General features: G+C 40.1%; 1 protein-coding gene across 3 annotated transcripts in view; it reads left to right on the forward strand.

Moving 5' to 3' along the window:
• SAMD3 (sterile alpha motif domain containing 3) overlaps window positions 1-27263 on the forward strand; it is a 45956-nt gene that overhangs the window by 16397 nt on the left and 2296 nt on the right. For all 3 annotated transcript variants that reach the window (XM_047758819.1, XM_047758838.1, XM_047758828.1), the window contains exons 5-8: window positions 945-1130; window positions 1385-1469; window positions 7384-7551; window positions 22122-22322. In XM_047758819.1, coding sequence (XP_047614775.1) covers window positions 945-1130; window positions 1385-1469; window positions 7384-7551; window positions 22122-22322 — 640 coding nt within the window. The remainder of the gene's footprint in view (window positions 1-944; window positions 1131-1384; window positions 1470-7383; window positions 7552-22121; window positions 22323-27263) is intronic.

Here is a 27263-nt window from a genome sequence, read left to right on the forward strand (position 1 = left end):
GCATATCCATTCTAATCAATCCTATTAGTGAAATGGTTTGCAAGTTACCTATTGCCTCTGGGAACTTGCTTGGAAATTTTGCTTTTTACATACTAGATCAATCATTAACTTTAAGGTTTTAAAGTGGTTCTGGTATTGAATTTTATAAGCATCTTTTTTGAGGTATAATTTTCATAACATGAAATTCACCCATTTTAATTATGTAGCTCAGTTAATTTTAGTAAATGTATACAGGTGTGCAACCATTGTCACAATTCATTTTGGAATGCTTTCATCACCCTAAAAAATCCCGTGGCGTCCTTGTTTTCAATCAGTCTCTACTCCCACCCTCAGGCCCAGGCAACCACTGATGAGCTTTATTATTTTCTGTAGCCTTTTATAGAAACTTCATCTGAATGGATTAGAATATCTGATACTTATTTTTAATTTAGTGACTACGTTTACAGTATTAAAATAACCAAAGACCGACTAAACAAAGCAGCTCTTATATTTCACTAGAAACAGCAGCAGAATAATTAGAAGAATTTTCTTATTCAGATGCTAAGACTTTATCGTATGCTTCATTTGCTTTGGTGAGTTGCAACTTCCTCTCTTTTAGTCTGATATCATGTTCAGTTTTAGCTATGCATTTTATATTACCTCTCCAAGATATATGGATCAATTTTCTTTCCAACTTCAGATTTTATTCTATAGTCTATATTGTTATGACTTTTTTATTTCCAGAACGACAAGTATTTATGGGTGTGCAAAGGGAAAGAAAACAGATCTCTGATGAGCCCTCAGGTATTTGCAGATAGATGATTGGATGGAAGATGGATTAATGAGTTCCATATATTTAGGTCTCAGAAAAACTGGCTTACATCGTAAATTCTCAGGGGGTAGAGAATTACGAAGTTGCATGTGTTTGAAACAGAATTCACCCTTTGTGTGCTTTTATTTAACAGAAGGAATGTGAAACACATTGTAGCAAGGAACAAAGCCTTACAATGGACTAAGTCCTATGTTTTACCAGAGTTCCCTTATGATGTCAAATGCCTGTTGGCAGAACAGAAGTGTCCCGATCACAGCATGAGGATAAGAATCATTGAGTTTCTCCAGGCTGACATGACTAAGTACCTGGAAGGCTCACTGTGAGTAATAACAGAGCGGACTTGCTGCTTTGGTGGAGGGTGTGTTTTCACAGTAGACTTGAATTCGTTTGGAACCCATTCTCTTCAGAGTTTGGATGACGTATTAGTAGTCAGGCCCACATCACCCAATATTTGAATGTCGACATGGCCGCATGGAAGGATTTGAAGGGAAGTGAATGCAATTTGGACTCATCTTCTAGGAAGGACTGTGGGCTTCTGGACCTGAACTGTGTCCTCCCTGTTACCCTGAACAGGTATCCTACCACCCAGCAGTATAATGACGTGGTCAACGCCCTGCTACAAGCCCACCCTTTCCTGGACGAGGACGGCTGTGGCTTTGTAAGTGACCATCTGGCACCATTCTGTAACTCTCTACCCATCTTAAAGCAATAGCCTTGTATTTGAAGCCTCTTTCCCTTTCCCTCTGTCTGTGTATCTGGTCCATCTCTCTCTTTCTCTGCCAATTTCTCCACCTCTCTCTGGTGGTTCCTTTGGCCATTTCTTCTATCTCTTGCTGTCAGTCTCTGTTTTGTTCTTAGGTTTGGTCTTTCTCTCTCTCTCTCCCCCCCACCACCCTGGGTCTGTTCTTTTTTACGATTTCTCTTTGTCTCTCTATGTTCCTTTGTCTTCTTAAAAGAATACTCTTTTTTTTTTTGGTCTTTTTTTTTGTCTTTTCTAGGGCCGCTCCCGCAGCATGTGGAGGTTCCCAGGCTAGGGGTCCAATCGGAGCCATAGCCACCAGCCTACACCACAGCCACAGCATCTCAGGATCCGAGCCGCGTCTGCAACCTATACCACAGCTCACGGCAACACCGGATCCTTCACCCACTAAGCAAGGCCAGGGGTCGAACGCACAACCTCATGGTTCCTAGTTGGATTCATTAACCACTGAGCCACGACAGGAACTCCAAAGAATACTTTATTTTTTTAGAGAAGTTTTAGGTTCACAGCAAAATGGAGTGGAAGGTACAGAGAGTCCCACATACCCTCAGCCCCTACATATGCATGGCCCTCCATATTATCAACATCCCCCACAGGGTGGTACGCTTGTTATAGTGGATGAACCTACACTGACACATCCTTATCACCCAAAATCTATATCAGGGACATTAAGGTTCACTCTTGGTGTTGCACATTCTATGTGTTTAGACAAATGCATCCATCGTTATTGTGTCATGTCTACTATTTTCACTGCCCTGGAAATCCTCCGTGCCCCACCTACTCATCCCTCCTCATTCTCTTCCTTTATCTTCTTTCTGTTTCTGTGTCATTATCTTTCTGTCACTCTCTCTCTCACAGCTGTTTGGAAGCTCATGTGTAATGATGAGTCTCTAGAAAGGATCTTTAAGTGATGCCATATGTAGAAAGAGTCGGATGTGACTGTACCAACATCAGTGCTCTCATCAATAGGGTGGTTCTTGCCTTTATTTAGACCCAGTGGAGAATGTGCCTGATTTTGAGGTCTTGGCCCATAGCCTCGCCTGGTCCTCTCCCACCTCTGCTGTCTTGACAAAAACAGATCCTAAAGGTATTCTGGGAGAGCAGTTCTCAGCCCTGGTAGTACATAAGTTTTCCCAGAGATTCTGATTTAGTCGATTGGAAGAGAGGACCTAGGCATCTTTAAAAGTCCACCAGATGATTCTAATGTGCAACCGGGGTTGGGAAACACTGCTATGGGGGGTTCAATACAAGTTTTGCTCTCTGGACTCACGTATTTCTTGGCTTGAAAAGCTTGGGATCTCCATTGCCCAAGAATATATTTAACGCTACAGAACTATACACTTAAAAAGGGTTAAAAAATTGAATGTATTGTATCACTGGAACTGTATAATTTAAGGAGTAATTGTGGGGAATTACAGCGATGTGTACCTAAAGAGGTAAGTCTGTTTGTCCTTGTACATTGGTTGTCAGTATGTAAATAAGCTAGATGTCTTTTGCACCTCGTTATCACAATATCTGTGAGAACATGTTTCTCTGTGCTTTCTTGAAGACATAGATTTTAAGCAATTAGTTCCAATTTGGACAACAAAAGATAGAGGCTACTACCTGTGAACATAAAAACATTTAAGGCCTTTGTTTTCTTTCTTCTCTCCCTCTAACCTCCTTCCTTCCTTCCTTTCTTTTTTTCTTTCTTTCTTCTTTCCTTCCTTCCTATTTCTTTCTTTCTTTTTCCTTTCTTTCCCTCATTCTTTCTTTCTTCCCAAGAAAAGTTTTGCCATATACGGATAGAACCATAGGATTTTCTGAGTGGGAGAGGACCTTAAAGATTCTTTTTTATCACTCGGACTCAAAAGAGACATATCTGGAGCCAATAACTTTGACGTAGTCAGCAACTCTTGCTTCTAGTATGACATTCTTTCTAAAATATGCTGCTGAATAAAAAAGCACACCCTACACAATTTGCTCTAACAAAACAAAACAAAACAAATCACCCCGACATGGCTGACAAAACTGATTATACAAATTCCTTCTACACTTAAAGTATAATAGCTGCCAACTAATTAGTTGCTGTGTATAGAGCTAGTTGTACAGAAATAATTTAGAAATATAGAAATAATCTAAATTTGCTGTTTCAAAAAGTTATATATTCTCAGAGTTCAAAATGCAAAAGCTACAATGGGAAATAAATGGAAAAGCCTCCCTCCTGCCCCTCTCCTCCAGCCGTCCAATTTTCCTCCCCTTAAGTAACCAGTATTATTAAAGATTCCTTCCAGAGAATAATTGCATATCTATAAGCAAATGCACATCTACCCAATTACATTCTGACCTTTAGCTTCATGGTTATCAAATTGAGACAAATAGAAAGTAATGAATAATGCTTACTTTGATCTTGTGTGTATTTTACTCACATTTGTTCCCAGTGATATTAACTAAAGATGCTTAAATGTTAAGAGACCTGCAAAACTGCTTAATGCATATGGCCCAGGTCAGTACACATAGAGTGGAAGGGAGAATGTTGCTGCCTGGTAGTTGTTTACCTGGGAACACGTGTGAGGTTGTATTCCTTTTTGTTTTTTTGTTTGTTTTTGTCCTGTTGTTGCTGTGATCTGTGGTGTAGGTCGCAGACGTGGCTCGGATCTGGTGTTGCTGTGGCTGTGGTGTAGGCCGGCATATGGAAATTCACAGGCCAGGGGTCCAATTGGAGCTATAGCTGCCGGCCTACACCACAGCCACAGCAACACCAGATCCGAGCCATGTCTGCGACCCACACCAGAGATCACAGAAACACTGGATCCTTAACCCACTGAGCCAGGCCAGGGATCAAACCTGTGTCCTCATGGATACTAGTCAGATTAAGTTCCCGCTGAGCCACGACAGGAACTCCAAGGTTGTGTTCCTGATGTAACAGTGGAAGATTTAGAAACATTCTTAATGTGTGCATGGGGGGAGGGGAAGAGGAAGAAAGAGAGAGGGAGAAAGAGAGAGAGAGAGCGTGCACACACAAGCAAGGAAGCACTTGGTTGTTTTTTGGACTAATTTTATTCTCAACATTTTTTTTTTTTATTGAAAGGTTGTTGGTTCCCAGTATTATGTTAGTTTCAGGTGTATGGCAAAGTGATTCTATATATATATTTTTCCAGATTATTTTCCTTTATGGGTTATTAAAAGATACCGATATCCTCAACTTTTTATTACAACAATTTTCAAATCTATGTTGAAAGAAGAAGTTGAAAAGCTACTGCAATGAATACCCACATACTCCTCACCTAGATCAAAGTTTCTCAGTCTGGGCAGTCTTTGCATTTTGAGGGGATAATTCTTTGTGGCGGGGGCTGTCCTCCACATTGTAGGATATTTAGCAGCATCCCTAGAGCCCGCTAGGGGTGAAGAACCCACCACTCCACCCAAACTGTTAGATCAATGAACCCTGTCTCCAGACATTGCCCAGTGTATCCTGAGGTGGGCAAAATCTTTGATGTTTGAGAATCACTGATTGAGATTCATGAGGTATTACCATTTTGCCATGTTTATTTTTCCTCTCTCATATTTATCTCTTGGTATTGACTGAGCATTTGGAAAAAAAGCAAGTTGCTGATGCCATTCCTAAATACTTCAGCATATATCATGTAAGGATAAGGACAATCTCCGAGGGATCACAATACCATTTTTATACCAAAAAAAATTAATAATAATTGCATAGTATCATATACAATCCATATCCCTCTTTCTTCAATTTTTCAGTGTTTTTAAAATGGAGTTTTGGCTATAAAATCTAAGGACTATGCATTTCTTGAAGTTATTATGTCTATTTTTGTCTAGGACAATTTTCCTGCTCTTTTAAATTTTTCCTAATGTTTACTTTTTGGACAAGTCTAATCCAATTGCCACATTTTGGGTTTGTCTAAATGTTTTCTAATGGTTATAATTGGGTTTGAAATGTTGGGCAAAGATCTGCTGGTGATGCCATGTTTGGTTCACATACGCAATCAGGAGGCCATAACTTCAGGGCTATGTTTTATTTCAGAGTGATTGGAGGAGGGCTGCGTCCTTATAGCTCTTTCCATGCTCTCTCTAGCTGGGAAAGCATGAGAAAAAGGATGAGTGTTCAATGATGCAGAGATTTTCTATTGCGGCATCTGTGTCAGGAACTCCGGGTATCACACATAGTTGATACTCAGGAAACCCTTGCTGGTTGAGTGCTCATGTGGACTGTTGCATTGATTTTGTCCCTTTTCTATTTCTATTAGGCACTTAATAAGGAGAGAGAGAGAGGCTGGAAAGAAGACATTGGCAATTAAACAATGTCCCAGCAGGAGTCCTCTGGTGGCTCAGTGGGTTAAGGATCTGGTGTTGTCACTGCTGTGGCTTGGGTGACGTGGGTTCCATCCCTAGCTGGGAAATTCTCCATGCCCAGGTGTGGCCAAAAAAAAAACCAAAACAGAAAAAAAGCAACTATCCTAACAGATGATTGCTATGATACTGCCCACCAGGTCAGCAAGTTTATAAGCCCTTCAGTGCCGTAGGAAGCACTGAAAAATGTAAGTGTACTAGTTTATATTTCAAGGCTAAGAAAAACACAAGCCGTCCTTTATTTCTGTGCTGTTGTAAGACAGTGATAGCAGAGTGCAGACCCACAAGCCTGTGGGAGGTGAGGAAGTGTCTCTGACTCATATATACCCACGTGCTTAATTAAGCCTGAAGCCATCCCCCAACCCCCAACCCACAGCATCCTCACCAGGGCTGTTGATGGTTTGATGAGCAGCACTTTCGTTTACAAATATCTTCCGAGAGTAGCTGTTCATTTAAGTCTCCCCTAAACCCAGTGTAGCTGACAGGACTAATTTTACTGTTCCATTTTTCAGGTAAAGAAACTAAGGCTGAGGGGTTACTTGGTGAAGATATCTTAGCTAGTACGTGCTAAGCTGGAAGTGCAGATTCTCAGCCCACCCTGCGCCTACCGAATTGGAGACTTTGAGGGCGGGACCCAGAAATCTGTGTTTTAACAGATCCTCTGGGAATTATGATTCAGGCTGAAGTTTGAGAAATGTTGCTTTAGAAAAAGAACCAAGGGCAAAAGTTTCCTATGGGAGTCTGCTGTCGCCTCTTCACAGAAAAGAATTTGAAACCATCTAGTTCTGTATTATCTTAAAGCTCTTTTATGGAGTGACTGAGCCTGCAGGATGGGGCTTCTCTCTCCCACCTTATTTTTGACTACATCTTCTACCCTTCCCCATCTGGAGCTCTCTGTTCCAGCCACACACAACTCTTGGCAGTTCTCCATATGGCACCAGCTTTTCCTCTCCTCCATGGCACAGGCTGCTTCATCTCATGATGTGTTTAAAGAAAAGGCATCAGTTCTTACAGGTGTAAGCCAGTTATCAGTTCTTTTCTAGAATCCACAAGGAAAGTGGGGTGCATCATGGAGGCATCAGAATAAGGTGAAAATTATCCAATTTTAGGAATTAGGAAATCTAGACTCAAGAGCCAGTGTATGTAGCTAAATGACTTTGTATATAGCTGTGTGTGTGCACGCACACACACACATACACACACACACGCATGCATGCACACACATAGCTATATAGCTATATACCATGCAATATATATATATATATATATATATATATATATTTATAGTAATATCACAAGGATGTCATGACGCTAAATAGAAGGAAAGATATATTGTTTCTATTACTGTGATGGGAAAATAATTTGAAGCCCAAAGGAGATAGACAAACATAGATTTTATTGTTTATATAGGATTATTACAATCTCCTTAAAGATTAACTGCCCATGTTTTATGATTTTACAGTTTTTATGGAAACGAGCCCTCAAAGATCGCTTTAAATATGTTCGAAGACCCATAGAAGATGATGAACAAGTGATGAGAAATAAGTGTAAATTTGGACACCGAAGAGGCCAAACAAGGAAATCTCTTGCTGATATAAGATTTGATGACATTAAAACTGTCCAGATAAAAGTAAGCGTGAATCTTTACTTGTTCTGACATCTTATTGATTGGTTGATTCATTAAAGCAATGAAGTCCTACTGTACAGCACAGGGAACTATAACCAATCTCTTGGGATAGAACATGAGAGAAGACGATATGAGAAAAAGAATAGATACAGCTCCGATTTGACCCCTAGCCTGGGACCTTCCATATGCCATGGGTGTGGCCCTAAAAAAAATAGAAGCTAATTCTCATGTCCCCCTAAAATTGTTTTCACCTCAATCCAACATGAATACGTAATCTAAATTTTCACTACAAACACAATTATGTTAGCGAGTGTACTTGGTGTAAATATTCTACTTTCTTCTCCAGCTGGTATAATTAGTTGATACTGAGAGAGCAACCTATCAAGTCATCTCCATTTTACTGTCACTACTTATAAGCACCAGGATACAGGAATATGTTTACTGTATTTTGTAAACCTTATCCCAGCATCATATATAAGAAAAAAATTTAGATGAAGGTGTATTTTTAAACATCGTATTATAATTTTCAGTGGAATTTTCAAATGACAGGCCAGTTAAGATAATATAATTTTATGTCTGCTCTTTGATGAAACAACAAGGCAGATGAAAAGGACCTGAATTTAGTGATGTAATTTTATAGACACTTTAACAGCAATATTCCAAGTATCAGCTAAAATCATGATAAGGTAGAGTTACATTCATTTAAAAATATCTTTTATATTCTTAAATAAAAAGTCACTTTGTAAAGGAACATAATTATATCATGCATAAACATCCTCAAAATATGTGATCTTCATTATGCCACAAATGGAGTTCCTTGATAAATGAATTCAAAGTTTACAAATTCAGTTTTCCTTCTTTCCCTATGATGCATGTCCCACCAAAATTCATTGGAATGGATGAATGGTAAAACGGAAAGTAGCAATTACCCCCAACAAGGGTAAATCCATGGGGTCAGAGGCCACCGTGAGGGACACAAGACTAAAGGGCAGCTCCTTTCTTATGCTGACACATTGTCATTGATCCAGTGTGTACAATCATCTCTCTGTTCTTTCTCAAAACCACCTCAGCTATTCATGTAACTATACCCTTTGTGGTTCCTATCCTGAGTCCCCCAGACACACCTAAATCCTAAAATGAATCCTACTGAGGCCTGTGCAGGGGTCTTTGCTACAAAAAGAACAAGGGATTGAATGTACCAGGGCCCAAGATGAGCTAAGTGGAAACAGAATTTCATTTTGACCTTCCTGCCAGCTGGGGTGAAAAGAGAATATAAAGTGGTCATTGTTTGCCTCTGAAGAGGCCACATTTTTCCTGCCAAGCAAATCTAATTGGTAAAGATTTACTTTTCTCCCTCTTACCAATGGAGCTACAAATTGCTGATTCTTTTAAAGATGGTAGCATCCCTTTTTATGACCTACTGTTCTTCAAAGCCAAAAGCTTTAAAGGACGGAGAAGATGGTGCACTCGGATAGTACAGAAACAATGTGTTTCTGTTTTGTTCGACTTCATGGTGAATTAGGCAAATGGAAAAGCACTAAGAAGAGTGGAAGGACAAATCCATTGACTATACCACTTATCTCATGGGATTTTATACTTCATATGAATTGCCTGAATTATTTTCAATTTTTTTTTTTTGGTCTTTTTGCCTCTTTAGGGTCGCACCCATGGCATATGGAGGTTCCCAGGCTAGGGATCAAATCAGGGCTGTAGCTGCCAGCCTATACCACCACTCATGGCAACGCCGGATCCCTAACCCACTGAGCGAGGCCAGGGATCGAACCCACATCCTCATGCATGTTAGTTGGGTTCATTAACTGCTGAGCCATGACAGGAACTCACCTTTTATTATATCTCTTTAAGTATTTATAAACTGAGACATAATTAGATTCTCAAAACAGTAGACTGAACAGTAATTCCTTTTTTAAAATTGGCATTTACATTGTTTCAGGTGTACAGCAAAGTGATTCGGTTATATATGTATGTACATATTTATGTTCTTTTTCAGAATCTTATTCTTTATAGATTATGACAAGATATTGAATATAGCTCCCTGTGCTATACAGTAGATCCTTGTTGTTTATTTTATGTATAGTAGTGTATATATGTTAAACTCCTAATTTACCCCCCCCCCACTTTACCCTTTGGTGAGCATAAATTTGTTTTCTATGTCTGTGAGTCTATTTCTGTTTTGTAAATAAACTCATTTGTATCTTAACTGAGTAATTTCTAAGTTGTTGACGACATTATCCTGTTTAAATGATGAAGACTCTGATTTTAAAGGCTCACAGGAATTATATGGAGCTGCATGTCTGTAGTGGAATTAATTACACTATAAATAACATACTGTATTATTTTTTGTGAAAAACCTCAGGTATTGATTAAAGCTGAGCGAGTCAAATTCCTCGCCCCATGGCACAGTATCCTCATTATCCCAGGCTAGACCTTTCTCTTGTTCTCGTGGTTTCTTTTTGTGTGTATTCTTCACTCTCCCCACCTCTGCTCTTGGGCAATGCTTCTAATATGTTTCCTCTGTACTTTTGTTAGTAAGTTTTCTAAAATGTGTACTATCATTTTGGGTTCATATATATCTGACTTAATGGAAACAGTATTTTCACTGACGATTGCTAAGACTCATTCATGTTACTATGTGTATTTCTAGTGCATGATTGTAAGAATATGGAATTGTCCTTGCCTCAAACCCCCCCCCCCCCACGCCACAAACTTCACTGCAAAGCATACCTTGTATCTATCTGGTTATGGACCCAGCTGCAATTTCTTTCTTTGGCTTGTACACCCAGAAGTGGAACTGATGGGGCGGGCAGAGGGCATGCACATACTTAATTTGACCAATTACTTTCTAGAATGACTTTGTTAGTCTCACTCCCACAGTACCCTGTATTTCTGCCAACAATTGGCATTAGCCGGCCTTGTGAGTTTTGCCAAGTCTAATAGGTATAAACTATAATCATGTTCTTGTGATTTGCATTTCCCTGGGTAACTAATGAATCTGAGCATCTCTTCATGTATTTATTATTTTTTTCTTTCAGAAAAAATTACTTCATTAGATCCACGGACCAGTTTTTAATGGGTCGGCATCTTTTTCTTGTTCATTTGTAGGAAGACGTCCTTCCCATGCCCTGAGTGACAAAGATATTCTCCTTCTCTTTCTTCTGTTCAGTTTATAGTTTGCAAATTCATGTTTAGATCTTTTAGTCATCTGGTGTCTGTCTTTGTATATGCTATAAAGTAAGGATCTCCATAGAGTGAATCACTCTTACATCACCAGTTACTACACAATCCATCTTTTTTTCACTGGTTTATGGTGGCACTTTTATTGTATGTTAAGTCCTCCCAAAAGACTTGGCTGTGTTCTGGGCACTCTCTCTTATTCCATTGGTCTGTCAGTCCATTCTTATGCCATTACCACATTACATTTGATTACTTAGTGTTTATTACTCAGTATCACTTAGCACTTAGTGTAGAGCCATTTTTGGAGAGGTCTCCCCTCATTTTCTGGAATTAGGGGAAGGACAGGAGGTTCTTTTCTCAGGAACCCACCCCTGGAACTCCTTTGTAGCATCTGCCTTCACATAGGAGAGCTAAAGCCTGAGCTAGCGGTGCTGAGTTCGGGTGGGAGGGTTGGACCAAAGGATGGTTCTGAGCATCTGCCAACACAAGGAGCACCAGGATAAGCTCTGTCTTGCTCTTGGGGGAAGCCTGCTGTGACAGAATGGAGATGGCGTATGGAAGGATCCTGTTCCCATCATCTTGACCCTGGAGGGTGGAGGTGGGGATGGCCTATTGTGGACATAGAGCACTGGACCCTGGGTCCTCACGTGACACAGCCTGGTGCACATCCGTTCTTGGGAATCTCTTCATCCAGAGGATCCCTTAGTGATGCTTTTGGACCTCTGCCAAATGCCCCATTTGAAACATCAGGATGTAAACATACTTTCAAAAGGCTTCAACTCTTCTTCAGTGCTTTTTGATTAATGCACACATTTTCTTTTCTTAAATTCTAGAGGTTTCTTTCAGCTAGTAGAGATTTCATAAACTTTTCACTCATGGGATATAAGCTGACTTTGATAATAGTCATTGCTTCTCTCAACTTTTTCTGAAAAAAACTTTGCTTGGAACTTTCATGTGTCCAGCTCTTCACATTTATGCCTGATCTTTCCATCCACTTTGCAAAGATTCTCCTATGTTTTTATGGAGTAAATTAACTCCGAATTGGAGATTTGGTAGAAATTTATAAAAAGAAACCCAGAGGTAGATGAGTGTGGATGTGCTTGCTGCACACCAGTGTAATCAGCTCATCTCCTGCGCATGAGCAGGACCATATTTCTCCACTCCCTTGAAGTGAGATGTGGTCACTTTTTTAAAAAAAATTATTTTTTGCTGTGCCTGTGGCATGGGGAAATTCCCAGGCCAGGGATCAAACCCGTACCACAACATCGACCCAAAAAGGTGCAGTGACAGTGCTGGATCTTAACCTGTTGTGCCACGAGGGAACTCCAAGCTATGGTCATGAGATTGATTCTGTCCAGTGGAATGTGAACAGAAATGATGAGAGCCCCGAAGATCCAGTATGCAGTGCCCCATCTTTCTCTTTCTTTGCTGTGATGGCGGACATTCTAAATGGTGGAGCCAGTTTTTTGGGTGAGGAGGATGAGGAGCTAAACCCTGAGATGGACATGTCCCAAGAGTGATAAATGTATGTTGCTCCAGTGTATGAGGGCTGTTAGGGAGAGCAGTGGCACCTCAGCCATCCTGAGCGATACCAGCAGCCCCAGGCCCCATGTGTCAGGCTTTGGATCCATGTCTCAGTGATGCTTCTCTTCCTGGGCAGAATTCATCAAGCGATGCGGGTATTTTTGAGCCTCTGGGTGATCCCGCTGTTGTCCCTAGAGATTTCACACTCTGTGTCCTTATACTGAATCTAGGTTGGAGAGATCTATGAAAAGTATTGTTATAGTGTTATAATAAAAATGCTTAAAATATAGGGAAATGTTATGTCACTTTGAGTAAAAATATCTAGTTTTAATTTTTTCAGATAGTTTATTGGGAGATTCTTCCCAGTTCTTCAATACTAGGAGTAGATTATCTCCATTGCGACCTTAGTTTTAAGGACTTAGAGTCTGAAACATGAAGAAAACAAAACTTGTATTTTTGCCCAGTTCTAGTGTGAAATATCATGTATATACTGGAATATTGTGGCAGTTTCTTTAGAGAGGATAATTTGTGTTGTTGTTTTTTTTAAAAAAGATGCTATATCTAAGACTTCCTGATTTAATAAATGATTATAGGATGTCCTTGCATCCAAAGTATTCCAAATATTTGTTAAATAAATAAATAAACAAACAAACTCACCGCCAGGTGTTGAATTACTAACACTGTACTTTTATGCTACACTTTTATAAAAGTGCCCTCCCCATTATCCACTGTTTCACTTTCTAAGATTTCAGTTACCTGATGTTGACTGTAATCTGAAAAGATTAAATGGAAAATTCTAGAAATAAACAATTCAGAAATTTTAAATTGCATGCCAGTCTGCATAACATGATGAAATCTCCTGCCATCGCACCCTGTCCCACCCAGGAAGTGAATCTCCTCTTTGTCCAGCATATCTGCCCCTCACTCACTTAGCAGCCACCTCCGTTATCCAAACTACTGTCCTGGTATCACAGCGCCGTGTTCAAGTCACCCTTATTGTGCTTAATAATGACACTAAAGCTCAAGAGCAGTGATGCTGCCACTTCAAATACACCAGAGAAGCCATCAAGGGCTTCCTTTAAGGGACAAGGTGAAAGTTTGCAACTTGATAAGGAAAGAAAAAAGTCATATGCTGAGGTTACTAAGATCTACAGTAAGAGTGATTCTTCTATCCATAAGACTGTAAAGAAGGGAAAAGAAATTTGTGCTAGTTTTGCTGTCGTACCTCAAACTGCAAACACTGCAGCCACAGTGAGTGATAAGTGCTTAATTAAGAGGGAAAAGGTGTTGAATTTGTACAGTGAGATATTTCGAGAGAGAAAAAGAGACCACATACATATAGTTTGTATTGCAGCATATTGTTACAACTGTTCTATTTTTATTATTAGTTATTTTTGTTAATCTCTTACTGTGCCTCATTTGTAAATTAAACTTTATCATGAGTGTATTAAGGGGAAAACATAGTATATACAGGATTCAGTACCATCTGCGGTTTCAGGCTTCCAGGGGGCTTTTGTACGTATCCCCACGGATAAGTAGAAAACTACTGTAGTTCTTCTAACACCTTTCCGTTTCCTACTTATTAGGTATATATGTACCCTAGGGCTTTGAAAGTCATGAAGTAGTCTACTGTGCTAGCTCTCTTTGGCTTAGAAATAAAATGGAATTGAAAGTCATGCAAAAACCGCTTAGATAACCAAATGCTAAGGATATTTATTAGGTTCCTTTGAATTTCTTTTCGGGCATTTACTGTTTGGTTCTTACTGCAACTGACACATAATGATTTATTGTATAAATAATAATCACTTTTATAGCCTTTCCCACAGATGTTTCTCTCATGGCACAAAACTGAGTAAGATAGCAAAAGCTGAAGAAAAATGGTGACAGTTAATTGCATGCTGGATATAATGCAATTACTGCCATCAGCAGGTGGCACATTTGCTAATACTGTGGAGTTTTACAAGTCAGCTGTGCACTTGAAAACATGGGGCAAAGTTGCAGCAGTTTCCCTGCTGATTCACTAAGACACATGACTTAGTGCTAAGGAAAGAGACCATTCAAGCTACACGGGGAAGCATTTTGATAACAACAGAATGGAAAGAGGATGATTAGAATTTGATGTGAAGAAAGCCCTAGCATCTAACACAACACTGTCCAACAGAAATATAATATTAAGCACATACGTAATTTACAATTTTCTAGTAGCCACATTAAAAACAGTAAATAGAAGCAAGTGGAATTACACTATTCCATCTATTTCACTTAACCCAGTGAACCTACAATAGTATCATTGCAATACAGAATCATTACGTAAAATTGTTAATGCGATGTTTTACGTTCTTTTTTTTTTCCTTGCATACAAAGTTTTTGAAATTCGGTGTTTCCAGCACACATCTTAATTCAGTCTAGCCATATTTCAAGTGCTCTCTGGCTACACGTGGCCAGTGGCTTCTAGACCGGACAACTCAGATAAACACCCCCTTAGAGAAATTAGGGAATAAAACAGCACTCTCCAGGGCACACCATGTTTAGCAAGGGGCATGATCAGTTATTTTCTGATGATGTTCAGAGCTGTAGCCCCTAAATCATAGGACTTTAATGCAGGGCCCTTAAAGGAGATTTTTAACAATGTACTTATCAAAATCATTCAATTTTCGTAACGAGATATTTTCTTTGCAAACTTATTCGGATGACAGAATGTAGAACAAAATTATGTTTAAGAAAAGTCAAGATGAGTTTTTATTCATTTCTGGGGGCACAAATTATAAACATACCTTCGAAACCATGCTGTGTCTTAGTTCTTCAGAAGCAATCTCAACCTTCTGTTCAAATCTAACTTAGAAATACTGTCCTCTTTCTTCCTGTTCCAGCTGTCAGCTTAGACTAGAAGCTGGCAGGAGCTGGGCTCTCTGCTCTTCCCCCAACACTCAAAGAGCTGCTGACCCCTGTAGTGTTGAATAGAGAGCAAGCTCTGTGCTACCAGCACCCGTGTGGTGTGGTCGAGAAGGTGTGGCTTAATCTCATTATCCCATTGGTTTGGGTCCAACTCAAGTTCATGTTCTGGTTCACTTATGCTAATTCCTCTGAAGTCCCAAATCCCACACGTGACTCCTACCCTTCCCTTCAATGTGTCCATTTGTTGCCATTTCTTGGCCAGGAGTGATCTGCTCTGCGCTTCACAGCTTCTTCCTTTGATTCCCTTTCTAGCACATTCCCCCACCATGTCTCCCTACGGAGACAGACACCCAGCAGTCAACTCTGCTGGATTCGGGCATTCCTCATCCACTCATTCTCTCACCTTGATGTGTGATACTGAGGAAACGTGTCAGAACCAGGTCATCCATTTCCTTGGAGACTTGGGGATCTTCACTAAGACAGGAACACCCACTCCTGGCCGTCTCTGGGCAAGTCACCTCCTCTTGGAGAGTCTCAATTTGCTCATCAGTCAGTAAGAGGCCTCAACCAGATGATTTCTAAGTTCTTGATTTTCAATTCTGATGCAGCCAGCTACTCCTTCCAATAAGGAAGGTCACTTCAACTAGGACACAGTCCACTAACATTATGTGAGTCCAATCACATAGAAGCTTCCTTGAAACTCACTTCTGTGACATTTCATGAATTGGGGTTTTTTTTGTTTTTGTTTTTGTTTTTGTCTTTTTCAGGCTGCACCTGCAGGCTATGGAGGTTCCCAGGCTAGGGGTCAAGTTGGAGCTGCAGCTGCTAGCCCACCACAGCCACAGCAACACAGGATCCAAGCCACATCTGCCACCTACACCACAGCTCACACTATCTCTGGATCTTTAACTCACTGATAGAGGCCAGGGATCGAACCCGTGTCTGCGTGGATACTAGGTGGGTTTATTACCGCTGAGCCACAACGGGAACTTCAGGTGAGGTTTTTGAGGGAGGGAGTACATCCTGGGTATAGTAGTTTACAAATGTGAATCTTGGCGATAATAGAACTTCTGCTATTTTCGGTAGAAGCAAAGCTATTAGTATAGTTGACATTTTCCCCTTTATTTTTTCAAAATTTGGATTTTCTCTTTTTATGTAAAAAATTTTCATAACATGCATGTGCAAGAGAGAGAAGAATATAGGAAGGGTGTGGGCAACTTGTGAGAAAATGAACACTGTGAGCCCAACATTCAGCCTTCAAACTGGAACACAGCCGATGCTGTCATGCCTGCCTGTGTCTTCTTCCTCCTCCGTCACCCACCTTCCCACAAGACTGCCTTCCACTCTGAATTTTGTGTTTATCATTCATCCGTATTTGAAACATAGCACTTTACCACATATGCATGATTCCTAAGGCATGTATTTTGTTGGGCTTGTCTTTGAAGTTGACACAATGATGTGAAAACTGTATGTTGTTGATGACGTTCTTTTTCTCACTCAGCTCTGGGATTCCTCCAGGCTCTTAAGTTCAGCTGTGTAGTTCATTCATTTTCATATTGGCTTAAAAAAATCTATTGTGACAGCAAAACACAGTTTATTTAGATCTTCTCTTATGGATGGATAGTTGCTTGTTTCCAGTGTGGTCATGCTGCTGGGTATGTCATGGTGTGCACGTGCAGGTATTTTATTTTTTTATTTTTTTATTACTCAAATGAATTTATCACATCTGTAGTTGTGTAATGATCATGACAATCTGATTTCACAGGATTCCCATCCCACAGCCCAAGCAGATCCCCCCCACCCCCCAAACTGTCTCCTCCGGAGACCATAAGTTAATGTTTGTGAGTCAGCATCTGTTCTGCAAAGAAATTCAATCTGTCCTTTTTTCAGATTCCACATGCCAGTGAGAGCATTTGATGCTGGTGTCTCATTGTATGGCTGACTTCACTTAGCATGATAATTTCTAGGTCCATCCATGTTGCTAAAAATGCTGGTATTTTGTTCTTTTTAATGGCTGAGTAATATTCCATTGTGTGTATGTACCCCATCTTCTGGATCCACTCCTCTGTCAATGGACATTTAGGTTGTTTCCATGTCTTGGCTATTGTAAATAGTGCTGCAATGAACATTGGCGTACATGTGTCTTTGCGAGTCATGGTTTTCTCAGGAGTGGGATTGCTGGATCAAATGGTAGTTCTATTTTTAGTTTTCTGAGGAATCGCCATACTGCTTTCCACAGTGATTACGTGCAGTTATTTTTAAGGATAAATGCTTAGGAGTGGAATTGCTGGCACACTGAGTATGCAAATACTCAGTTTTATAAAACGGTGATAAGCAGCTGTTTTCCTAGGTGTGTATAGCCATCTAAGCTTGCAAAGCAGCCCTTATTATTGTCACGCTTCTTTCTTTCAGTCTTATGGGAGTAAGTGGCATCTTATTTGGTCCTATTATTCATTTTAATTATCATGCCTCGTGCCTTATGAGAGAGTTCTCTCCTCTACAAAATGCCCATTTATGGCTTCTACTTATTTTTCTATAAGGTTGCCCTTTTTCTTATTTATTTGTAGGAGTTCTTTATCAATCAGGTATTTACTCCTTTACCAGTAATATTATTGTAATTATAGTCTCCTAGTTTGTCCTCTGCCTTTTAAATTTCTTTGTGTTGTCTTTTGATAAAGAGAAACTTGTAATTTTAATGTAGTAAGGTTTATCAATGATTTTTCTTATGATTAGTGCTTTCAGGAACTCCTTTCCTAAGTTGAAATTATAGGAAATATATGGAGGGTTTTTTGGAAAAAATTACAGTTCTGCCTTTAATATTTAAGTTTTTTCTTCCATTTTTTTTCCCTCTATTTTTAGGGTTGCACTGGGGACATATGGAAATTCCCAGGCTAAGGGTTGAATCGGAGCTGCAGCTGCCGGCCTACACCACAGTCACAGCAATGCCAGATCTGAGCCGTGGCTGTGACCTACTCTGCACCTCAGGGCAACACCAAATCCTTAACCCACTGATCGAAGCCAGGGATAGAGCCCGCATCCTCAAGGATACTAGTTAGGTTCTTAACCTGCTGAGCCACAACAGTAGTTCCCTCTTCCAGTTTTATTTAAACTGATTCACATCACTGTGTAAATTTATGGCGTTCAGCATAATGAGTAGACTTATATGGGTCATGAAATGTTTACCACGGTAAGTTTAGTGAACACATCATCTCATATAGATGCAAAATTAAACAGAAAAAATATTCTTTTGCTGTGATGAGCACTCTTAGGATTTACTCTCTCTCTCTCTCTTTTTTTTTTTGTCTTTTGTCTTTTTGTTGTTGTTGTTGTTGCTATTTCTTGGGCCGCTCCCGCAGCATATGGAGGTTCCCAGGCTAGGGGTTGAATAGGAGCTGTAGCCACCGGCCTATGCCAGAGTCACAGCAACTCGGGATCCGAGCCTCGTCTGCAACCTACACCACAGCTCAGGGCAGCGCCGGATCGTTAACTCACTGAGCAAGGCCAGGGACCGAACCCGCAACCTCATGGTTCCTAGTCGGATTCGTTAACCACTGTGCCACGACGGGAACTCCAGGATTTACTCTCTTAATCATTTTCATAGATAATGCACAGCCATGTGGATGATATTTATCACGTTGTACTAGACATTCCTTAGGATTTATCTTGTAACTGGACGTTTGTACCTTTTGACCACCTTCATCCAATCTCCTCTCTCCTCACCCCCTGCCTCTCGTAACCACAAATCTGATCTCTTCCTCTCTGAGGTTGTTAGCTTGTTTTTGAAGAATAATTGACCTGCAGCGCTGAGTTAGTTCCTGATACACAACATAGTGATCTGATATTTCCATACCTTTCAAAATGATCACCGTGATCAATCTCGTTAGCATCTGTCACCCATGCAAAGATGGTACGTAATTATCGACTATCACATTCCCACACTGTACATTTGATACCCAGGACTTGTTTATTTTGTAGCTGAAAATTTATCCTCTTCATCTCCATCACCGATGTCTCCGCCCCCGACTCTTCTTGAAACATAGGGAATTTATTCTGGCATAAGGTGTGTGGTATAAATCTATTTTCTTTCTTTTTTTGCTGTATGAATAAACAATTTTTTATAAAATAATCCTTACTTCCCCAGAGATCTGTGATGTCACTTCTGTTCTTTCCATTGTTCTGTGTCTGGAATCTCTGCTGTGGTCCAAAGTTATCTATCCCTGCATGAACGCCAACTTCCCTTATTTATATAGTGGTGAAATATGTTGATACTTTCAATCACTGACTAATTATCATTTTTTTAGAATTTCCTTTCTTTTTTGGGGGAGGCACTTCCAAGGCATATTGAACTTCCCAGGCCAGGGGTAGAACCCAACGTGTGCCACAGCTGCTATCCGAGCCACAGCAGTGACAAGGCTGCATCCTTATCCTGCTGCACCCCCAGGGAACTGCAGGAATTCTTTGTTTATTCATGAGTTCTTAACCTTTCAAGTGACTTTTAGAATCAGTCTTATGTTCTTACAAAATCATTTTTGGTTTTTGATAGATTTTAGATTTTTATAGAATAGAAAAGTTGTGGGGTCTATAGCTCCATTTGGAGAAAGGTGACTTCCTTATGACATTGAATCTAACAGTGAACATGGTAGCTCTATCCCTTTATTTACATCTCATTACCGTTTGTTTTCTTCTTTTTTTCTTTTTAGGGCCATACATGCGGCATATGGAGGTTCCCAGGCTAGGAGTCAAATCAGAGCCTGCAGCCACTGGCCTAAACCACGGCCACAGCAATGTGGGATCTGAGCCACATCTGCGAGCTACACCTCAGCTTATGGCCACACCAGATCCTTAACCCAATGAGCAAGGCCAGGGACTGAACCCACATCCTCATGGATACTAGTCAGGTTTGTTAACCACTGAGCCACAACGGGAACTCCACTCATTACTATTTTTTAATAATGTTATAATTTTCTCCATAAAGGTCTGGTATGTCTGGTTTTCTTCCTAGGTACTAAATTTATAGCATTGTAACATTGTAAAAAATTATTTTATGTTTGTTGGTAGATTTTTGTATATTGATTTTATACTCCATTGGTCTGAAAAACTCTTTAATTCTAATAAATAAATGTACATTTTTCTTAGTTTTCCCTTAAACAATCATATCATCTATGAATAATGGCAGTTTTGTTTCTAATTTTTACACTTTTATTTCTCTTTCTTGTCTAACTACTCTGGCTGTCATCTGCATGATAAGGTTGAATAAGAGTATAATAGAGGATCTTTGTCCTGTTTCTGCTTTTAAGGAGAATTCTTTTAAAATTTCACCATTAAAAATGATGTTACTTCCAGGCTTGAGGTAGATAACTTTATAAGTTTTAAAAATATCTCTTATTTTGACAATTTTTTTCTTTAATCATAAAGGTATATTAAATTTTATAAATATTATTATTTTTTCTGCACTATTCAAATAATCTTTTTTTATGTTTTAATTGATTAATGTAGTATATAACATTTACACATATTTAGATAAGCCGGTTACATTATAGAACTGTTAGTACACCACATTTCTCAAAAAAACTACTCCTTTTCTGTTCCAAGCCTTTCCATAACAGTGGCCCTCAAATTCAGATTTCAGTATGGAAGTATGTAGAATGTGATGGGTAAATCAATCATGCTTCCCTTTAGTTTTCTGTATTTCCTTACCAATGGCAAACTGTTGTTGCATTTCTGAGATAAACCCAAGTTAGTTTTTCCTTGTTTCTAATATTTGCAACTTTGTTCGTGAATGAGATTGACCTGTAACTACCCTCTCTCACGGTGTTCTTTCAGGATTGGGAATCAGTGTCGTAGACATGGGGGCTACATAGAGGCTTTATAGAATGGGTTGGAATTCTTCATAGAACTGTCTTCTTGTTTTTGTTTTTTTGACTACTTGAAAGAATTCCATAAATTTTTTACATTCTATTTTGAAGATTTAGTAGAATTTGCGTGTGAAAACTTTAGGTCTTGATATTTTCTTTGAGGAAAGATTTTTATCTTCTAATTAAATTTATAAAAGTTATAGGAATTTCTTTTTAGTCTGTTTGGATGTTATAATTTTCTAGGACTTTTCACTTTGTCTATGTTTTGCTAATCACCCCATGGTCACAAGTAATGGATCTACTAGATATTTTCCTGATAGTCTAGTAAAATTCTTGATATAGGAGCCTTTAGGCTCCTTACTATTTTCCCATCTTTTATAGGTAATATCTGCTTACATTCTGGTCAGAGAGATAGTTTGTCAACTTGTTGATTCAAGTGTAGTTCAGCCAAGTGTCCACTTAACTATTTTTTCTAGAAAGATTTTTTTTTTTCTTGTCTCATCAAAGCCTATTGATTGCCTTAGATTTTCTAATGAGAATGTGTGGGGTATTTTTTAGCCACCTGACCCCATCCAATGTACCCAAATGTATAGTGAATAAAATTGACAGCTTCATGATTTAGCCTCACAAAATACCCACTGCAGTTATTTTGAATTTGGATCACATCACATGGTACTGAACCCCTAAAGAGGCACTTAAAAAGGAAAAAATGCAAACAATCACAAAAACTTAATTTAAAAATGTTTAATCTCTTCTTAATGCTTTGTCTTCTAAAATTTAAATGCATAGAAATAACATTGCTATTAAGTGTGAACTTTGTGGATAATAACTAAGTTTCCACATGAAAGAGTATTGTGGGAAATGAAGTAACTCTTAGATCTGCCAAGAAAACAAACAGATTATAATTCCACAGTCAGTAACTATTTGATTTGTTTACAGTGTCAAAGACATTTGTTAACCACGTTCAAGGTCAAGTGTAATGTTACATAGCAGTACTCATTGTATATGTATTGAGTGTTCAATAACAGCCCCTAATTCAAATTTTCAGGAAGTGTTAAACTGCCACTTAAATCATGGAACATATTGAATTTTGCAAATATTTTGCAGGAGGAAGCTGTCTGTTTAGATTCTAAGGTAGATGAACATATTAACTGGTTACAGCAAGAGTATGAGAAAACAGAAAAGGACGGGAGAGAAATTGATAAGAGGATGAGCCAGACTTTTGAAATAAGAAGAAAGTTGATCGGCAGCCGAACACCCCTGAAGGACGTTCTTAAAATGTTTCCTTTCCTGAAGTGCCCTCATCAGGTATCTTTATTTGCTTACAATACTCTGACTATAATGTCTGATTGATTTTCGTCTCTTTTCTCCTGGAGTGATAACAGGACTGTGTAGCAAGATGGTGGGTTGACTCCCAGTAGAATGTGTGAGGGCCAAGGGGCTACAACTAGAGGCATTGGGTAGGAGTTGCTAGAATCATATCCCAATAACACCCACGGGCTGCCTTCACCTTTAAAGAGTTCCCCATCACTGATCATGTCATGGAGACTGGTACTAGCTCTCTGTGGTATTTTGACAGTGAGAAGCATTTTCCCTTTGCATATACTTAGAGAATCACAGTGGTCTCTAAGGGAACTGTTAGCATGCAGCATTACTCTAAATCCATTTCCTTTATTCTTCCAAATCATTTCATAAAGTGGCTTAAAATATACAAAGTTTGATGGGTAAATCAAACACCCTGCCATCTAGTTTATTTAAGCTGACCATTAAGGAACCCTATTTCAATTTTTGTGTAATTTTGTCTGTAGTATATAATGAAAGATTCATAGATGTTTTCATCTGAGAATACATTTCTTGGAAGAACTCTGTGGGTCCAGTCAACCAAACTGGAAATGAAAAGGTTTACATGCTTTTCTTCTTCCCACCCCCTAAAAAAATTTGAAATAAGAATTTTGCTTCATGTTTTGTTTTAATAATAATGTTGTTGCAAATATTACTGAGTGTTTACGACATGGCAGGCATGTTCTTAGGGCTTTACATGGATTATTTTGTTTAATTCTCTCTCAGCAACACTACCTTATTTATTGGTTGCTTTCTCCTTAATCTTTGGGTTGCTAAGAACAGTAATAGCCGGTAGCCTCTGGCTGTTACAAAAATCTGCCAGGTTGACACACAAGTACAAAATATACTTTTAAAGCAAAAAAAAAAAAACGGTCAAACCGAGAGTCTGTAAACTATTTAAATATAAGGAGCATGTTCTAAACATCATAGTAGTTCCCAGAGTACCTAGCAGAGTACTACGTGTGAAATACAAATTAAAAATTAATTTTTCTGAATGTTGAATGAGTTAGTAGATGGTAATGTCTTAGTCCAGTCCAGCTGCTTTAACAAAAATACCATAGACTGAGTGGCTATAAACCATAGAGATGTATTTCTCCCAGTGCTTCCTAGCTGTACCTTCACACGGCTGCAGGGGCAAGCTAGTTTTCTAGGGGCTTTTGTATAAGGGCACTAATCCCATTTATGAGGGCTCTGCCCTCGTAATCTAAACAACCCCCCAAACCCCACCTCCTAATACCATCACAATGCTAGGTTTCAATATATGAATTTGAGGGGCGGGGCACAAATATTCAGTCCCCAGTGGCCGGTGAGGCTGTCCCGGTCACTGATGCAGCCTTTGAGGTCTTCATTGGTGTGCAGCCTACAAAAATTTAGTGATTAAAATCGATGAGCTATGACTCAGAGGTCTTTCAGAGAACCAAAGTTGATAATAAGTCTGGGGTTCTTTGTAGCCTGAATGAGGAAGCGAGAGATTTCTGACCTAAGGCTGTATCTCTGCTGCCTTGTATAGATCTCCCACTGTGGCACCTGTAAGCCTTCCCCTCCCATCCTCTCAGGTATTTCACTCTTTATATCCAAAATGTGGATTGGGGTATCGTTTTGGTAATAACTCTTCTTACTGAATAAAGTTACCTTCGTTGTTTTCAACGAAAGGATTAAACATCTTAGGCTTCTTCAGAAAGTACTTCCCTAACTAGTTTTGTGTTGCTAGCTGGGATTTACAATTTACAAGACCCTTATTGCATTTCTGAAAATAAAAACAAGCTTGACCTTACTTTCAAATATCCAGTTAACAAACAGTCCCTAGAGTAGGACAGCTGCCTCTTCTTCAGACCTCCCCCCTCACTTGTTACTGCTACCGACATAGAACACTCAGCTCTTCAGGAGTTTGTGGACGTGTGGATGCAGGATGGTGGCAGAGAAGCAGCCAGTGTGGGAGGCTGGTCCCAGGACATTGTAGGGGACCTTCCATCACCATTTGTACCCACCAATGTCCTCCTCTCAAAAAACTCTCTCAACAGAAAATTTAAAAATTTAAAATGTACTTTATGAGACTATCTAAGGTATTATCAACTAGGAGTATGTTTCTGGGACCTAGTGGGCATGGCACAAGTAGGAAGAAGTTGGGGAGTGGAAAATACTAAACATAAATTTAAACAATTCCCCAAACTTTCCAGTAAATCCTTTGAGAGGCTAGTGTTCACCTGAGAAACAACATTTCAACAATCATTGTTTAAAACCTCAGAATCTAAGAATCACCAGCTAATATAACAGTCTCAAAGGAAAACAAGATAAAGAATCTGAGGAGTTCCCGTCGTGGCGCAGTGGTTAACGAATCCGACTAGGAACCATGAGGTTGCAGGTTCGGTCCCTGCCCTTGCTCAGTGGGTTAACGATCCGGCGTTGCCGTGAGCTGTGGTGTAGGTTGCAGACGCGGCTCGGATCCCGTGTTGCTGTGGCTCTGGCATAGGCCGGTGGCTACAGCTCAGATTGGACCCCTAGCCTGGGAACCTCCATATGCCGCGGGAGCGGCCCAAGAAATAGCAAAAAGACAAAAAAAAAAAAAAAGAATCTGAGTTTTGTTTCCCCCATAATGGAGAAACTGGTACAGGACCTACCTTCCCATCATTAATGTGGATAAAACTGAGGCAACTGCTTCCCGGCATTGGATAGTAGGCTTGCAGGACTCTGATCCTAATTGAAGAGGAACAGATATAATATGCCTCAGCTTTCTTCTTTGGGGTTACTTTCTAGATCGTGGCACAAACAGGTGAAAGCCAAGCAGAATGGTGGTCTTACTGAGTTGAACAGAAGGAGGTGGGACTTTGAGAATGATGAAGCAGACGGTATTTGCAAGACAGGGTACCAGGGGAAAGATGGGGGCGCGTAAGTCCGTGGAGGAATCCCCCAGGGGTCCTTGGCTAAAAGCTGGACTTCACAGGATGAGACCCCCAAAGCAGCAAAGAGAGGCTGCCACAGGCCCATAAGCTGAAACCAGAGGCTACGTGGTGTTGAAAATTAAGAGTTCTGGCCCAGTCAGACTGGGGTACCTTACCGAGCCCCTCAGGTGTCCCATCTGAGACCCCAGAAAGTCTACACATAAAAGCGTAGACTAGATTTGAATTGGGCTGTCCCCTAGGACTAAGGACAAAAACCAAAATAGACCTGTTCAAACCAATGATATCAAGTCTGACAGAACCAGAGGGATTAACCAGAAATTTAATTGCCTGCAAGGACAAAATATAACACCCTTGAAAGGAACACGGTTTAATCCAGACTCCATTCTAGTGGGTCACTAGGGGTAACAGTGAGGGGTGCCACTCCGGTTTCCGCTCCTGGATCCGTGCTTTCCAGCTGTGGGAGAAACAGCACCATAGATATACAGCCTCCTGGAGAAACTTCCCCAGCCCTAACTGGTGCTGTGACTGAGTTGAACTTGAAGATAGAAATGATCCAATTTGAATAAAACAGGAAAAAGGATTAAGATGAATAACCTGTGGGACAAAACCTGGGGCTGTGGAAAGAGGGGCTATTCTGTGGCTGGCCATTCATGGCTGTGGGTTTGACCACAGGAGGTTTGGGGAATATTTGGGCAAATAAGTAAATATAGCCAGGATAATGGGAGCCAGGTTTTTTACTGTTGAAAGAGAAATGTATGCAAAAGGGGAAGGTTGGGATAAGCCGTGTTGTTGGGGTGGTTGAAGGTATCCATGTGAACCTATAGGGTTTTTTGTTCATTTGTTTGTTTTCTTTTTACAGCCACACCTGCAGCATATGGAAGTTCCTGGGCCAGGGGTTCAACAGAAGCTGCAGCTGCCAGCCTATGCCATAGCCACAGCAACACCCGATCTGAGCGGCATCTGTGACCTACACCACATCTTGCCGCAATGCTGGATCCTTCATCCACTGAGCTGAGTGAGGCCAGGGTTCAAACCCAAAACCTCACAGAGACTACAGAGCCTGTGCTGGGTACTTAACCTGCTGAGCCACCATGGGAACTCCTACGGCTTCCTTTCAAATGGATCTGAAATGCTAGCATTGGGGGAAGTTGCATGAAGGGCATTGATGAGTTCTATTTACTCTTCCTGCCACTTGAATGTAAACTTAAAAAAAAAATTGTTTAAAGGATTAAAAAAAAAATTTCTTGGCTCAGCACCTGATAGTGGAGAATGTTTCCCTTCCTCAGGTTTCACATCACATCTTCCTGATGAAAAAGTTTCTTTTTTAGGGTATGAATCTAAAGCAGTGTTCCCCTGGGAGTGGCCTGATACCAGAGCCACTATGCCTTTATGAGAATATGCATTCCAGTTTTCTGATAACTTAACTGCTGGACTGCATCTTTGGGCTATTTAAGATCCACCAAAATATTCACAAAATGATGAGACCCAGTGGGTAGTGTCTAACTGTTCTTTGCTGGAGTTTTAGGAAAAGTGATGATTACGTAATCCCTACCCGTGATGAACATGATGAACAGTCTTTTAATGCCAATCGTGTCAAAAAAGAAAAAAAAAAAAAGTCAAGAGGGTGACAGTGGTGGTGGAATTCTCTGAAGGGAAGAACTCACTTAGGCAATGGCAGGAAAAGTGCTTTTAAATAAAGGGGTTTCCAGAGTTCCCGTCGTGGCGCAGTGGTTAACGAATCCGACTAGGAACCATGAGGTTGCGGGTTCGGTCCCTGCCCTTGCTCAGTGGGTGAACGATCCGGCGTTGCCACGAGCTGTGGTGTAGGTTGCAGACGCGGCTTGGATCCCATGTTGCTGTTGCTCTGGCGTAGGCTGGTGGCTACAGCTCCGATTGGACCCCTAGCCTGGGAACCTCCATATGCCGTGGGAGCAGCCCAAGAAATGGCAAAAAGACTAAATAAGTAAATAAAGGGGTTTCCATACAGGGGAACTGGTTTTGCTTTCGC

Source organism: Phacochoerus africanus, chromosome 2, assembly GCF_016906955.1.
Source record: "Phacochoerus africanus isolate WHEZ1 chromosome 2, ROS_Pafr_v1, whole genome shotgun sequence".
NCBI lineage: Eukaryota > Metazoa > Chordata > Mammalia > Artiodactyla > Suidae > Phacochoerus > Phacochoerus africanus.